Here is a 16,934-nt window from a genome sequence, read left to right on the forward strand (position 1 = left end):
TAAATCAAGTTGACTTAAAGGTCATACTTATGCCGACATCCACAGCGTTTACTGTGAATTTGATTTGAGCGAATGTCAAGGAAATTGACAGTGCAGTGTGCTTGTCGACAATGCACATTTGAATCCAGGCCAGTGTTCATGTCAAGCATTTCCACAGAATCAAATTCAAATAATGAAAACATTTCTTTATTATCAAATAGCACATTTTGATCCGACTTGATTAGTTTTATGTACAGTATAAAAAGAGAAGTGTTGGTCAAACTCCCACTGTCCCCTCCTTCACTATGGCCATGGCCAGGTTACGAGCTAGCGCTAGCCGCAGGAGCTCAATCTTTGTCGTCTCGATGTCCTCATCCTGAGAACGCACAGGGAAACACATTTAATGGATCATCCTCAGAATGTTTTTAGTGATTCCATATTCAATATGATGTAATGGTGCAACTGGGCCTCTTCACGCTTCAGCAAACAGGAAAGGGCTGCTAAACAACAATGACAAATCATGACAAGAGCTTACCAAGAAAAAAATCCAAAAGGACTAATTCGAAGTAGAAAGGAGCACTCAAGAGAAAAGTGAGCTAAAATAAATCAGTTTTTTTTTGTTGAGTGCTCCAACTACTACTTTCTACCTTGAATTAATCCTTTTGGAAAATGTTCTTGGTAAGCCCTTCTCATAATTATATAATACTTAATGTTAAATGAAACCAACAGTCACTTTTCTGGAATACAATATTCAAATTTGGTGACAATGGAACTGTGCGATTGGCTAGCTATGAAAAGTCTTTGCTAACCCCTCTGGAGCAGGGACAGTTTAGCCCTGGGCTAAGGTTGGTGTTAACACATTTTAGAATGTGCAAGTGTGAATAGTCGATTAGCTGTGGGCTAAGGAAGCTCTTAGTGCAGTGTGAACAGTTGCTTAACCCGGGCTGAGGAGGCTCTTAGTGCAGTGTGAACAGTTGCTTAACCCGGGCTAAGGAGGCTCTTAGTGCAGTGTGAACAGTTGCTTAACCCGGGCTAAGGAGGCTCTTAGTGCAGTGTGAACAGTTGCTTAACCCGGGCTAAGGAGGCTCTTAGTGCAGTGTGAACAGTTGCTTAACCCGGGCTAAGGAGGCTCTTAGTGCAGTGTGAACAGTTGCTTAACCCGGGCTAAGGAGGCTCTTAGTGCAGTGTGAACAGTTGCTTAACCCGGGCTAAGGAGGCTCTTAGTGCAGTGTGAACAGTTGCTAACCCCGGGCTAAGCAACTGTAGAGATTAGAGCATATTATAAAACAGTGTATTAGGAGATTGAAAGGGAAACAGACATTAGATAGAGGCTATGGGGGTGTGTAACCCAGTACCTGCATGGGTCTGTCTGGGGTGGGAAGACTCTTCCCTGAGGTCAACTCCTCCAGACAGAACATCAGCTCATGAGTTTGATCAGCAGAGAAGATCACCTGCAAGAGGACAAGCCCAGAGATTAGTCAACTGACTGCAACAAAAGGCTATTAGCCTAAAGAGCCACCATCTACAAAACTATGAGCATATATTCAGACCTAAGGATCTGATAGGAATCAATAAGGTAAGGAGATCTCTGAATTTGAATATTATATTTTGACAATAATATGCCATTAATCTATTTTCTTTAAGATTACAAAGATGTTTTGCAGTTCATATTTAGTTAGTAAACCAAAAAAAGGGATATTCAATCTATGGAATATGCTACACACTAGGTAAGTAGAAAGAAGTTAATTTCAACGTTAAGTCAAGGATGGAAGTTAATGTTGTGGGCCAGTTGACCTCTTTCTGCTCCAGCAGGGGCAGGGCGTCGGTCAGCAGAGTCATCCAGAAGGAATGTGGGGCGATCTTAGCCGTCATCAGGGAGAGGAGGAGCTTGGCGGCATCCGAGAAACGCTTCTCGCCGTACAGCCGATGGAACTCACGGTACTTCCCTGCAGACAACAGGAGCACATCCATCAAGGCAAAGCGTAGCAAAAACAGCGGGAACGCGCATTTCTTATTGGACAAGTTCAGGTAGTCCATCCTGTTTCCTTCTGTAAATGGTGCCTAATGAATATGACCCAGGACAGGAGGGGAACAGAATGAACTAATGGATACAATCACATGATGCTCTCTCATTGGTATCATTGGTTACACAGACACAGTATGGTGTAAAATGGATTTGCCACAGTTTTAAGTATAGAACAGAAGTGCACCGAATTCCCAGAAATGATGTGAGAACCATCCATCAGTCACACATGATGCCAGTTGGGACACTCAATATGGTCACTGTAGAATTGTTTAGAAATTGAATTCTCATTCTACTCGCTTTCAGAGCACTGGTAGAACTTGTATGGCCTAAATGTAAATACAATGTGGTTCCACTTGATTGTTTAAGAACAAGATAACATTATATACATCAGTCACTGAACAGTTAGTTCTGCCTTCATAAGTGACTAATTGTAAAGTGAGACATTACACTCACGTTACATTTTCCCCAGCTGTAGGTTATCATCAGCTGTTACAACAGCATTAGGCCACAGACTGCAGCCTTCTATGGACCACTTTTCTCCTACGTGAGAGAATCATTTAATAAAGGCCAAAATATATCATGGGTCTGATCCAGTGTGTGTGTGCGCATGTGAGTGATATGTGTCTGACTGAATGTCAAGTTAACATGCAAGACCAAGCAGGGCTCTACAGTGCGACCATTTTACTGGCATATGCACCTATATTTTTCAACTTTGCACACGTGCTCCTTGTAAAACAGGACAGCTTAGAGCCCTGCCAAGGAGTGTTGGCTTGTTTGTGTTTGTGTGTTCACAGTCATTCATGTCTGTGTATGTACACGTTTGCACCCCATACCTAGAAAAGTAAGCCTGTCACTGAGCAGCATGGCTGGACCCAGGTTGTCAATCAGGTCCAGATCAGAGAAGGTCCCTTTGGCGCAGTAGTCCTGGAGAAACCTGAGATACAGACCATAGAGATACATCTATAGACCAGAGAGACACAGTATATCTAGGATACCGACCATAGAGATACATCTATAGACCAGAGAGACACAGTATATCTAGGATACCGACCATAGAGATACATCTATAGACCAGAGAGACACAGTATATCTAGGATACCGACCATAGAGATACATCTATAGACCAGAGAGACACAGTATATCTAGATACAGACCATAGAGATACATCTATAGACCAGAGAGACACAGTATATCTAGGATACCGACCACAGAGATACATCTATAGACCAGAGAGACACAGTATATCTAGGATACAGACCATAGAGATACATCTATAGACCAGAGAGACACAGTATATCTAGGATACAGACGGGGTTAAACCCACGGTGGTGGGGAGTGAGCGACTACAGGGTGGTCTGGTAGCTAGTGGTGTGGAAGCAGATGTCATGGGGGGACATCGTCGCTGCCCTTCTTGAGGTGACTCCACTACGTAGCTTTCATAAACCCCCTCATGTTAGATCAGTGGTTACATCAAGGAAATGAAGAAGGAATTTTCAAAGTATTGAAAACAGGCCGACGACTGTCCAGCAAATGAAAACAGCATTCCTGAACAGGTCACATGGTCAGGATCAGTAAAACCTCCTGTAGACATACAGCACCTCTCTGATATGAGGGTGGCGAACGCAGCATCTTTGGCTCTGATGCTCCAGGAGAGAGCAGAGCCCAGTCTGTTGTTCCTCAGGGCCTTCTTGGCCATGATCTTACAGATGCTCCTTACTGCAACACAGAGACACATACCAAAGAGTTAGGGGGTGATATCCACAACAGGCATGACAGAAATCAGGGGGAGTTTGAATGTATTTTCCATGTGTGTTTTAGTAAGTGTCCATGTTGCGATTGAGGGAGTGAGACAGAATGTGGGTCTCAGTGAGAGCTTCATGCATGAGAGTAAGATGGACAACTGTTTTGGATAAGAGCGCGTGAGTATGCATGCGTGTGTACGTACGTGTATGCATCATATCTACCTTGTTCAGTCATCTGCCTCTGCTCACAGATCCTGATCACCTTCAGGGCCTTGCGCTCCGTGTCCAGAGGAACACGCTCTATCTGTAGCTCCAGGTACACACGGCCAAACTCTGGACAGTGGTCAAAGTAGTCCACAGCCAGCTGCCACAGGCTGAGGACCAGAGAGAAATCGCTGGTTAATCATGCACAGCTTAACCGATCATCCAATAGGAGCAGCACTGGAGCAGGTCAAACAGGGGAAGAGGCCTACACGCGTAGCCGACAACACTCTAGAAAAGATAACTACTGAACGCAGTGGACCTCAGCATGTAGTTTTGCAGACGTGACTATATATGTGACAGTTATCTATTAGAAAAACAGACATGTTGGCACTGGGAGTTTTGCATATAGTCCAATCTATTACTAACCAGACTAGTGGGTCTGTCTCACCTGTGATGGGTGAAGAGTCCTGAGGCGTACTCCAGCAGTAGAAACTCTCTCAGGTTGGAGCCAAAACTACATCAACACAGAGAACACATGTTATTATGGTCAACGGTGACGAAGGCTGCCACCGAAACACCTCCGTTTGTTCTGACCTCTGCTGCTAAAAAACACAATATTTCATTGCGTGTGGGTTCTTCCTTTATTTCAAGTGTATGCCCTTTGAATCCGGCACCCAAATACTTCCTGTTATCACAAACATTTGAGCTGAGCACGCCAACTTCACTTTCTGATTCTGATCAATGTTACCATGAGAACAATATTGGCAGTTAATGGCAACCCTTTGTGGGACAGTAGTGTCCTTAACTTACTGTAGGTTGTGAGACTGGAGCAGTTTACAGTGGTCCAGCAGGTCAGTCAGATGCCCCACAAACCACCAGTTGTTGAGAGCAATACTGGAAAGCACAAATAACATGTCAGAAATATCACAACATATGAAACTGAACAGTAGTTTACATGAGTGACAGAGGGGAAAATCACATTGTGTGTCTATCCCCCACATTTATTTTATCTTATCCACATTAACAGTTACTGTTACCTTAGCAACAACACAGCCACTCTCCCTGGGTTCTATACCATAGAAATATAATTCCTTTGGTTTCTGTATTTCTATGGTCGATAGACGCTCCTCCTCACCTGCAGTCCTTGATGACCTGGTGGATGTCAAACTCAAAGGCTGCCAGCAGGATGCTGTCCAGGGGCTCTGGGACACTCCTCGTGTCCAGGAACATGTGCATGCTAGACTGGAACACACACACATAGGACAGGACACTTACTCATAGTGTTGTGGTAAGTCCCAGGGCATACTAGTGCAACTCTGTATCATGTATAGTGTAGTAGTAAGTACCTGTGCGTAGTAGTGCAGCTCTGTGGGCTTGACAGTGGGGTGGGAGAACAGCAGTCTGGTGACCAGGAAGTGATACCAGGTACTCAGCAGCTCCTTGTACTCCAGGAGAACATCCTCATCACCAACCAGGATCTACATGGATAATTAGGAGGGTATGGATAATCCATGGATGGATACTTATTTAGGAGGGTATGGATAACCCATGGATGGATACTTATTTAGGAGGGTATGGATAATCCATGGATGGATACTTATTTAGGAGGGTATGGATAACCCATGGATGGATACTTATTTAGGAGGGTATGGATAACCCATGGATGGATACTTATTTAGGAGGGTATGGATAATCCATGGATGGATACTTATTTAGGAGGGTATGGATAATCCATGGATGGATACTTATTTAGGAGGGTACGGATAACCCATGGATGGATACTTATTTAGGAGGGTATGGATAACCCATGGATGGATACTTATTTAGGAGGGTATGGATAACCCATGGATGGATACTTATTTAGGAGGGTATGGATAACCCATGGATGGATACTTATTTAGGAGGGTACGGATAACCCATGGATGGATACTTATTTAGGAGGGTATGGATAACCCATGGATGGATACTTATTTAGGAGGGTACGGATAACACATGGATGGATACTTATTTAGGAGGGTATGGATAATCCACGGATGGATACTTATTTAGGAGGGTACGGATAACCCATGGATGGATACTTATTTAGGAGGGTACGGATAACCCATGGATGGATACTTATTTAGGAGGGTACGGATAACCCATGGATGGATACTTATTTAGGAGGGTACGGATAACCCATGGATGGATACTTATTTAGGAGGGTATGGATAACCCATGGATGGATACTTATTTAGGAGGGTACGGATAATCCATGGATGGATACTTATTTAGGAGGGTATGGATAACCCATGGATGGATACTTATTTAGGAGGGTATGGATAATCCATGGATGGATACTTATTTAGGAGGGTATGGATAACCCATGGATGGATACTTATTTAGGAGGGTATGGATAATCCATGGATGGATACTTATTTAGGAGGGTATGGATAATCCATGGATGGATACTTATTTAGGAGGGTATGGATAATCCATGGATGGATACTTATTTAGGAGGGTATGGATAACCCATGGATGGATACTTATTTAGGAGGGTATGGATAACCCATGGATGGATACTTATTTAGGAGGGTACGGATAACCCATGGATGGATACTTATTTAGGAGGGTACGGATAACCCATGGATGGATACTTATTTAGGAGGGTACGGATAACCCATGGATGGATACTTATTTAGGAGGGTATGGATAACCCATGGATGGATACTTATTTAGGAGGGTATGGATAATCCATGGATGGATACTTATTTAGGAGGGTATGGATAATCCATGGATGGATACTTATTTAGGAGGGTACGGATAATCCACGGATGGATACTTATTTAGGAGGGTATGGATAATCCATGGATGGATACTTATTTAGGAGGGTATGGATAACCCATAGATGGATACTTATTTAGGAGGGTATGGATAACCCATGGATGGATACTTATTTAGGAGGGTACGGATAATCCATGGATGGATGAATGTATCAACAGGTGGATAGTAGTTGGAAGAGACAGACAGCACCAACAAGAGATTATTTTAGCTCCTAAACAGTTCACGCTCACACAGATGCAGGTACAGAGCCAAAGAATGGACTCTACATGTACAGAGAGAGTTCCTTTTGGCTAAGGTATACATTGTATACTACAGGTAGCTACACTGACGACAAAACATTTAGCTCTTTCTATGACAGACTGACCAGGTGAAAGCTATGATCCCTTATTGAGGTCACCTGGTTTGCCAGCAGCATACCACCCTACATACCACTGCTGGCTTGCTTCTGAAGCGAAGCAGGGTTGGTCCTGGTCAGTTCCTGGATGGGAGACCAGATGCTGCTGGAAGTGGTGTTGGAGGTCCAGTAGGAGGCACTCTTTCCTCTGGTATAAAAAAATATCTCAATGCCCCAATGATTGGGGACACTGCCCTGTGTAGGGTGCCATCTTTTGGATGGGACGTTAAACGGGTGTCCTTATTCTCTGAGGTCATTAAAGATCCCATGGCACCTATCGTAAGAGTAGGGGTGTTAACCCCGGTGTCCTGGCTAAATTCCCAATCTGGCCCTCAAAACACCATCACGGTCACCTAATCATCCCCAGTTTACAATTGGCTCATTCAACCCCTCCTCTCCCCTGTAACTATTCCACAGGTCGTTGCTGTAAATGAGAACGTGTTCTCAGTCAACGTACCTTGTAAAATAACGGATAAATAATAATAAAAAATAAAAAAAACTTCAGTGTAGATGAAGGGGAGGAGAGGTTAAAGAAGGATTTTTAAGGCTTGAAACAATTGAAACATGGATTGTGTATATGTGCCATTCAGAGGGTGAATGGGCAAGACAAAACATTTTAGTGACTTTGAACAGGGTATGGTAATAGGTGCCAGGCGCACTTGATTGAGTGTGTCAAGAACTGCAACGCTGCTGAGTTTCACCCTCAACAGTTTCCTGTGTGTGTCAAGAATGGTCCACCACCCAAAGAACATCATGACAAATTGACAACTGTGGGAAGCATTGGAGTCAACATGGGCCAGCATCGCTGTGGAATGTTTGACACCTTGTAGAGTCCATGCCCCAATGAATTTAGACTGCTCTGAGGGCAAAAGGGGGTGCAACTCAATATTATGACAGTGTTCCAAATGTTTTGTAGACTCTGTGTGTACCTGTCACCACACAGATGCAGGTAGTGTGCCATGGCAGGTGTTGGGCAGTTCCACTGACCTTACAGATGTCCTCCAGGTGGCGGTTGCTGGCAAAGGACTGGTCCTGGAGACAGTGGTCCACCTCCTCGCGCCAGTGTCTCCACTTTACATCAAACTCTGTCAGGGTCTGAGTCTCACCAGGCTACAGTAAGATGTCATAGAGGAGAGAGCGTTAGAGTTCCAACCATAGAGATACATATAATATACGTCTTCTACTTGATTCTGTGGTTAAAACTTGGTGCTGCTCAGGAGGTTGAAACGTTCAGATAGTGGATTTCTATGTACATTGAAGATGGGCATCTTCATGAGCAGGTTGTCCAGCAGTTTGAACATGACCCTGGCTGCAGGCTGCAAAGCTGCCTGTTTCACCAGAACCTGCCTGGCCTCGTCCATCCGGCCCTGCAGCACGTAGCTGATCACCTGGAGACACAGAGGGGGGTTCAATAGGGGACAAACAATATCTGCATACAGACTAGTGCACAAATAAACATGAATAGCAGATTACACAGATCTAAATTAAAGGAGTTAAACTGGGCAAAGAAAGTCTGCACAGATAAAATACGTAGTATATCAACGAGTTTATTTCAACCACATTGGAAGTAATCATGGAGAACCATTTAAAAAGGCAAATTCACTGGAGGTCTTGAGGATCCACTAAATTAGTTTTGATCAAACAGGGCTCTAAGCTGACAGTTATTTTTTTTAATTTTTTTTTACAAGGAGCACATGTGCTCGTAAATTGAAAAATGTAGGAGCACACAAAGAAATTAAGGAGCACAATGAAAGTATTTGAGCAAATGTTTTTATGATAAGAAATTAATAAAAGTTTAAGAATAAAAGTTTGTTTGAGTGTTCCATACTCAATCAATTACAATGTACGAGAGGTAGACCGATTAATCGGAATGGCCGATTAATTAGGGCTGATTTCAAGTTCATAACAATCGGAAAACGGTATTTTTGGACACCAATTTTGCCGCTTTTTTTTTTTACACCTTTATTTAACTAGGCAAGTCAGTTAAGAACATTCTCATTTTCAATGATGGCCTATGAACAGTGGGTTAACTGCCTTGTTCAGAGGGGCAGAATGACAGATTTTTACCTTGTCAGCTCAGGGATCCAATCTTGCAACCTTACAGTTAACTAGTCCAACGCTCTAACCACCTGCCTCTCGTTGCACTCCACACGGAGACGGCCTGTTACGCAAATGCAGTAAACCAATATAAGTTGCTATCTAGCATTAAACGTATCTTATAAAAACTAGTTATGATTGATTGTTAACTACACATGGCTGATGATATTACTAGATATGATCTAGCATGTCCTGCATTGCATATAATCTGACTGAGCATACAAGCATAGACGTATCTAAGTATCTGACTGAGCGGTGGTAGGCGTGTAAGCGTTGTTGTTGTGTTCCTGTTTCGAGCCCAGTGAGGAGCGAGTCGAGGGACGGAAGCTATACTGTTACACTGGCAATACTAAAGTTCCTATATGAACATCCAATAGTCAAAGGTTAATGAAATACAAATGGTATAGAGGGAAATAGTCCTATAATTCCTATAATAACTACAACCTAAAACTTCTTACCTGGGAATATTGAAGACTCATGTTAAAAGGAACCACCTGTTCTCATGTGCTGAGCAAGGAAACTGAAACGTTAGCTTTCTTACATGGCACATATTGCACTTTTACTTTCTTCTCCAACACTTTGTTTTTGCATTATTAAAAAAAAAAAAAAAAAATTGTCTGATTAATCGGTATAAGCTTTTTTGGTCCTCCAATAATCGGTATCGGTGCTGAAAAATCATAATCGGTCGACCTCTACAATGTACCCTCCAATATGAGTCATTCAGGCGAGACAATGTTCAGCTGCCCCTTTGAGTTCCACGACATCTCTTTGCTAGCAATTGAGCAAGCTCAAACTAACATTGAAAAACCACATAGCATGTGAACAAAACAATGTAAATAGCGAAGAAATATGAGAAGGAATTCACACTTTAGTAGACTTTCAGGTGAAATCAACCAACTTCTACGCTGTGCGCTTCTAAAAATGTATCTTTCAGCATTTCACTCACAGTGCTGCTCAAGGTGGGAAAGCTAAACCTCCAGTCAATCACAGATTACAAAAGAAAACCAGCCCAGTCACGGACCAGGATGTCTTGCTCCCAGGCAGACTAAATAACTTTTTTGCCCACTTTGAGGACAATACAGTGCCACTGACACGGCCCGCAACCAAAACATGCGGACTCTCCTTCACTGCAGCCGAGGTGAGTAAAACATTTAAAAGTGTTAACCCTCGCAAGGCTGCAAGCCCAGACGGCATCCCCAGCCGCGCCCTCAGACAGAGCTTGTGCAGAACAGCTGGCTGGTGTGTTTACGGACATATTCAATCAATCCCTATACCAGTCTGTTGTTCCCACATGCTTCCTAACCCATCTGGACAAGAGGAATACCTATGTGAGAATGCTGTTCATCAACTACAGCTCGGCATTTAACACCATATTACCCTCCAAACTCGTCATCAAGCTCGAGACCCTGGGTCTCGACCCCGCCCTGTGCAACTGGGTACTGGACTTCCTGACGGGCCGCCCCCAGGTGGTGAGGGTAGGTAACAACATCTCCTCCCCGCTGATCCTCAACACTGGGGCCCCACAATGGTGCGTTCTGAGCCCTCTCCTGTACTCCCTGTTCACCCACAACTGCGCGGCCACGCACGCCTCCAACTCAATCATCAAGTTTGCGGACGACACAACAGTGGTAGGCTTGATTACCAACAACGACGAGACGGCCTACACGAGTGAGGGCTCTCGGAGTGTGGTGTCAGGAAAATAACCTCACACTCAACGTCAACAAAACTAAGGAGATGATTGTGGACTTCAGGAAACAGCAGAGGGAACACCCCCCTATCCACATCGATGGAACAGTAGTGGAGAGGGTAGTAAGTTAAGTTCCTCGTGTACACGTCACAGACAAACTGAATTGGTCCACCCACACAGACAGCATCATGAAGAAGGTGCAGCAGCGCCTCTTCAACTTCAGGAGGCTGAAGAAATTCGGCTTGTCACCAAAAGCACTCAAACATCTACAGATGCACAATCGAGAGCATCCTGTCGGGCTGTATCACCGCCTGGTACGGCAACTGCTCCGCCCACAACCGTAAGGCTCTCCAGAGGGTAGCGTGGTCTGCACAACGCATCACCGGAGGCAAACTACCTGCCCTCCAGGACACCTACACCACCCGATGTCACAGGAAGACCATATTTTTATTTTACCTTTATTTAACTAGGCAAGTCAGTTAAGAACAAATTCTTATTTTCAATGACGGCCTAGGAACAGTGGGTTAACTGCCTGTTCAGGGGCAGAACGACAGATTTTGTACCTTGTCAGCTCGGGGATTTGAACATGCTCTAACCACTAGGCTACACTGCCGCCCCGAGATCATCAAGGACAACAACCACCCGAGTCACTGCCTGTTCACCCCGCTATCATCCAGAAGGCGAGGTCAGTACAGGTGCATCAAAGCTGGGACCGTGAGACTGAAAAACTGCTTCTATCTCAAGGCCATCAGACTGTTAAACAGCAACCACTAACATTGAGTGGCTGCTGCCAACACACTTACTCAACTCCAGCCACTTTAATAATGGGAATTGATGGGAAATTATGTAAAATATATCACTAGCCACTTTAAACAATGCTACTTAATATAATGTTTACATACCCTACATTATTCATCTCATATATATACGTATATACTGTACTCTATATCATCTACTGCATCTTTATGTAATACATGTATCACTAGCCACTTTAAACTATGCCACTTTGTTTACATACTCATCTCATATGTATATACTGTACTCAATACCATTTACTGCATCTTGCCTATGCCGCTCTGTACCATCACTCATTCATATATCTTTATGTACATATTCTTTATCCCTTTACACTTGTGTGTATAAGGTAGTAGTTTGGAATTGTTAGCTAGATTACTCGTTGGTTATTACTGCATTGTCGGAACTTGAAGCACAAGCATTTCGCTACACTCGCATTAACATCTGCTAACCATGTGTATGTGACAAATAAAGTTGGATTTGATTTGATTTAAACTCAGCAAAAATACTCTCACTGTCAACTGCATTTATTTTCAGCAAACTTAACATGTGTAAATATTTGTATGAACACAAGATTCAAAAACAGACAAACTGAACAAGTTCCACAGACATGGAATAAATGTGTCCCTGCAAAAAGGGGAGGGGGGGGATCAAAAGTAACATTCAGTATCTGGCGTGGCCACCAGCTGCATTAAGTACTGCAGTGCATCTCCTTCTCATGCATCTCATGGACTGCACCAGATGTGCACGTTCTTGCTGTGAGATGTTACCCCACTCTTCCACCAAGACACCAGTAAGTTCCCGGACATTTCTGGGGGGGGGGGGAATGGCCCAAGCCTTCACCCTCTGATCCAACAGGTCTCAGGCGTGCTCAATGGGATTGAGATCCAGACTCTTCGCTGGCCATGGCAGAGCACTGACCGTCCTGTCTTGAAGGAAATCAGCCATACTGCTTGTTCTGTGCGTGGTGGCATTGTCATGCTTGAGGGTCATGACAGGATGAGCCTGCAGGAAGGGTACCACATGAGGGAGGAGGATGCCTTCCCTGTAACGCACAGCGATTCAACGATAAAGGCAAATCTGACCATCACTCCTGGTGAGACAAAACTGTGACTCGTCAGTGAAGAGCACTTTTTGCCAGTCCTGTCTGGTCCAGCGACGGTGGGTTTGTGCCCACAGGCGACATTGTTGCCGGTGATGTCTGGTGAGGACCTGCCTTACAACAGGCCTACAAGCCCTCAGTCCAGCCTCTCTCAGCCTACTGTGAACAGTCTGAGCACTGATGGAGGGATTGTGCATTCCTGGTGTAACTCGGGCAGTTGTTGTTGCCATCCTGTACCTGTTCCGCAGGTGTGATGTTCAGATGTACCAATCCTGTGCGGGTGTTGTTTCACGTGGTCTGCCACTGCGAGGACGATCCACAGTCCGTCCTGTCTCCCTGTAGCGCGGTCTTAGGCATCTCTCTGTATGGACATTGCAATTTATTGCCCTGGCCACATCTGCAGTCCTCATGCCTCCTTGCAGCATGCCTAAGGCATGTTCACGCAGATGAGCAGGGACCCTGGGCATCTTTCTTTTGGTGTTTTTCAGAGTCAGTAGAAAGGCATCTTTAGTGTCCTAAGTTTTCATAACTGTGACCTTAATTTTCTACCGTCTGTAAGCTGTTAGTGTTTTAACGAACATTCCACAGGTGCATGTTCATTAATTGTTTATGGTTCATTGAACAAGCATGGGAAACAGAGATAAACCCTTTACAATTAAGATCTGTGAAGTTATTTGGATTTTTACGAATTATCTTTGAAAGACAGGGTCCTGGAAAAAGGGACGTTTCTTTTTTTGCTGAGTTTATATGGTATTTGTAGTGCTGTGTGTGATTAGCTACCAGCTATGAAACAAAAACAGCAGGTTTACTTTGAAAATAGCTACGGCAGCATTTTTTGTGTTACTATGAATCACATGCTCGCTCATACATTACTTTTTCAGTTCACACACACACACATCTATTTTTAGGCACATATGAGTAAAATGGTCACACTGTAAGAGCCTAAAATCGGTCTGTATGTACGCACTGTGCCTATAGCGTTTTAAAAATGCAGAGAGAGACAGGAGAGGGGTGTATGTGTACGTACCACGTCCCAGTAGGCCTGGTGCTCTGCGGGGCTCTCACTCGCCAGCACCTCCCTGGCCTTCTCATCCACGTCAGCCTTGTGCAGCCTCACCCAGTCGAGCAGGTGGAGCACCAGGGAGCCAGCTAGAGGGTCACATACAAAAAACAGGGTGCAGAAAATATTAAAGTTCTGTTCACACCATAGAGATAGACGACTCATCATGGATAGAACCCCTTTTAGCGTGGACAATGAGGGCTTCCACCATTTTAAAGTTGTCAACTGGGTGGGGATTTATACGAGTTTGGACAAGGGCTTTCAGAAATCAGCATTTTCAAAACTCAGACCATAAAAAAAATCTGCATTTTTAACCATTTAACCTGCGTTTCATATTGAAAGTCAACCATGCTTTTTGGCTTCGCTAGAGTGATCAGGGGCTTGCAACTATTGTTTCTTTACACAAATTACATTAGTGCAAAATTGTTTTCATCAGCTGACAGAGGTGCAATGCTATTTGGCTAACAGCCAGACATAAGTAAATTAGTCTACAATAAAAAAGGTATTTTTGCAAAGACGATGCATGGCCATCATATTTCTAATGTTGTTTCGCTTGAAGTTAATACTGCATTTTAACTTGCTACTGGAGAAAAACTTAACTGGAAGAAAGTACCGGAGAAAAGTAGCCTACACATCAGCCAGGGCACAAGATGATCCAATGACAAGAGCAAATATATTTCATCCAAGTGGAGAAGTGGAACTGAAGCACAAAATTAGTAATTTTACAAATCATGATTATTTGAGCAAACCCTGACTGAAGCCTAGCAGAATTTACAATAAGAAGCATTTTAGATCTGTGTGAAAAATGCAGAATCCTACGTTAACACGACCCCTGTGGGAGCAATCGGCCAATGAAACACAAGACAATGGATTACGTTAAAATGGAGATCGCCTCAATGGTGCTGCCCATGCTATCACAGACACTGTAATGGCACAGATACAAAGATGAGTCTATCTAGCTCTATGGTTCACACCAAGATGATGCTTGTGTGTCCAAAGCAACATCAAGGTTGACACACAAAATATAAACTCTACCTGGAGCTGCATCGATGAACAACACTTCACACAGATTCCAGATCAGCTCTACTGCCAGCAGGATTGACACCTATCATGAAAAACAGGAGAGAAGAGTGTTGCCAAGTGAATCATTATGATACACTAAAACAGTCTGAGTTGTATAACATTACAACGGTGTTCATCTTCATCATTGATGCAAGATCATTTTCTCACGTTTGCTGATTCAATGTTATATTACTTGGGTTATGTTCCCTTGACATAAGGGTAAGTGGTTAGTCGAACTGAATAGGCACAGACAGGTACTCTACCTGATTTCCATACTGTGTAGCCAATGCTGCATCTTGTGTAGAAACTGCAAAGTGAGAGGAAATAGCATGTTACTTAAGTCTGTCTATGAACTGCATTGATAAACATATGATTGTTGAAATGTTGCCATATACTATACCTGCGACTTGCTGGAGTTCCTCCATGCATGCTCTAATCACAGACCTGTAGTTCTTGCTAATACTGACGAACCTGAATAAATAAGTGAAATTGATAAACGAGTACACCCATTACAATGCAAAACATTTAGATTACTATGAGATTAAGTCACACACATCACCACTGTTTGGTTATATTTAGAACCAGGAGTTTTCCCTGACCTCATGACAAAGGAAAACTCAGAGCCCTAGTTTGAATTACAAGAGAAAGTAGTCTATCCCATCCTTACTGGGGTTTCTTGTTCTTGCTGGGCAGATCCTCTCTGATCCTCTGCAGGCCAACAAAGATGTGATGGGACTCATTGAAGAGTTTACGCAAAATAGGGGAATAGATGTCCTCATCTTTCCTGACCTCATGGACAAAGGGACAACCTCCTGCAGATCCACCTGAATAAACGCACAGGGAGAGTGGGTTAGAGAGGATGCGTTGTACTTTGACATAATTTGAGTCATGACTTTACTACCAAGATATACATTCAACTCTCCTACCTACCTGATGCTTTGTAAATGGTCTCATAAACCAGGATATCTCCAGGACCCCACACAAATCCCAAGTGTTTTTGGTTACTGTCGAACCCAGGGATAGGCTGAAAGAGAGAAACGTCTCGTTAGTTTATTTATGTGGACATAGCTAGGTGATTAACCGTCTAGACATTATTCTGCCTTGCTGCCAGTATCTTTCAACCCACTGAAACGAGTCATCACAAATGACAAATAAACATTGTGCAGTGCTGCCAGTATTATTGTGGACACTTGAGCTCAAGAGACGTTTGAATGAAGTGTCAGCTCGTGAGCGAACTGACGTTAGCAAGTTGCATAGCCTGCCCTGGACACATTTTGATTCCACAACAACAGAGCACGAGCGGTACTTACAGTAGTTGTTGGCTCCACATCTACTTCCTCCATTACCACACACTTTAATCAAATCAATAAGGTGAATCAATAAATACAACTTAATCCACGAGCGATACAAATACTGACATTTCAAATAATATAATACAGAAATTAGGCGCTTCAACCATTCAGCTAAAGGACCCCAAAGCGTGCGTATGTCTGATGTCATAGGAATTCTGTGTCGTGCCTGACTAGAAATGCAAGCTTGCACTAAAGGGGACACAATTACTCAGTTGTCAATTTGACAAGTAATGTCACCATGAGAATATATTATTCCAATGAATAAAATCAATTTATACCAATATCTACCAATTATAATGTTTTGGTACTAATTTGCTCAAAGTGGTAAGAACTAATGGCCACCAGATGCAAACAGTTATTTATTTACCCTAATGTGCAGATTTTAGTCATAATTAATTGTCGAATGAAATGCTCCTCATAACATTTAGGCTATTTCCAATGGCATAATAGGGAAATATGGCATTTTTACAATGTTGCACCATTCTGGAATTATCAACATCCATCCAATACTGTGTGGGCAACATTAGTTTCTTGCTGGATCATGTCTATTTTGGTACAAGTACTGTACAACCAAATATTTCATTGTTCCATCTGTGGTACAACTGCATAATTTG

At 43.3% G+C, this 16,934-nt stretch overlaps 1 protein-coding gene across 1 annotated transcript; it reads right to left on the reverse strand.

Annotated features, from left to right (window-relative positions):
• Positions 1-164: 164 nt before the first annotated feature.
• nup85 (nucleoporin 85) lies at positions 165-16,455 on the reverse strand. Its single transcript, XM_064986955.1, has 19 exons — positions 16,279-16,455; positions 15,899-15,992; positions 15,636-15,792; positions 15,369-15,439; positions 15,232-15,275; positions 14,942-15,011; positions 13,874-13,995; positions 8,419-8,553; positions 8,153-8,275; positions 5,298-5,429; positions 5,087-5,193; positions 4,762-4,845; positions 4,400-4,465; positions 3,970-4,121; positions 3,604-3,721; positions 2,839-2,939; positions 1,774-1,925; positions 1,335-1,430; positions 165-355 (listed from the first exon to the last, which is right to left on the reverse strand). The coding sequence occupies exons 1-19, from the start codon at positions 16,309-16,311 to the stop codon at positions 257-259; spliced, it is 1,956 nt and encodes a 651-aa protein (XP_064843027.1). The 5' UTR covers positions 16,312-16,455; the 3' UTR covers positions 165-256.
• Between the last annotated feature and the right edge of the window lie 479 nt (positions 16,456-16,934).

This window comes from Oncorhynchus masou, chromosome 14 (assembly GCF_036934945.1).
Source record: "Oncorhynchus masou masou isolate Uvic2021 chromosome 14, UVic_Omas_1.1, whole genome shotgun sequence".
NCBI classification, from domain to species: domain Eukaryota; kingdom Metazoa; phylum Chordata; class Actinopteri; order Salmoniformes; family Salmonidae; genus Oncorhynchus; species Oncorhynchus masou.

Coding starts and splice junctions, on each gene's coding strand:
- nup85 (XM_064986955.1), bottom strand. CDS start 16,311: ATGGAGGAAGTAGATGTGGAGCCAACAACTACT. Junction 8,554..13,873: donor ACCAGGCCTACTGGGACGTG/GTACGTACACAT, acceptor CTGTGTCTCCAG/GTGATCAGCTACGTGCTGCA. Junction 2,940..3,603: donor GCCACCCTCATATCAGAGAG/GTGCTGTATGTC, acceptor TCTGTATCTCAG/GTTTCTCCAGGACTACTGCG.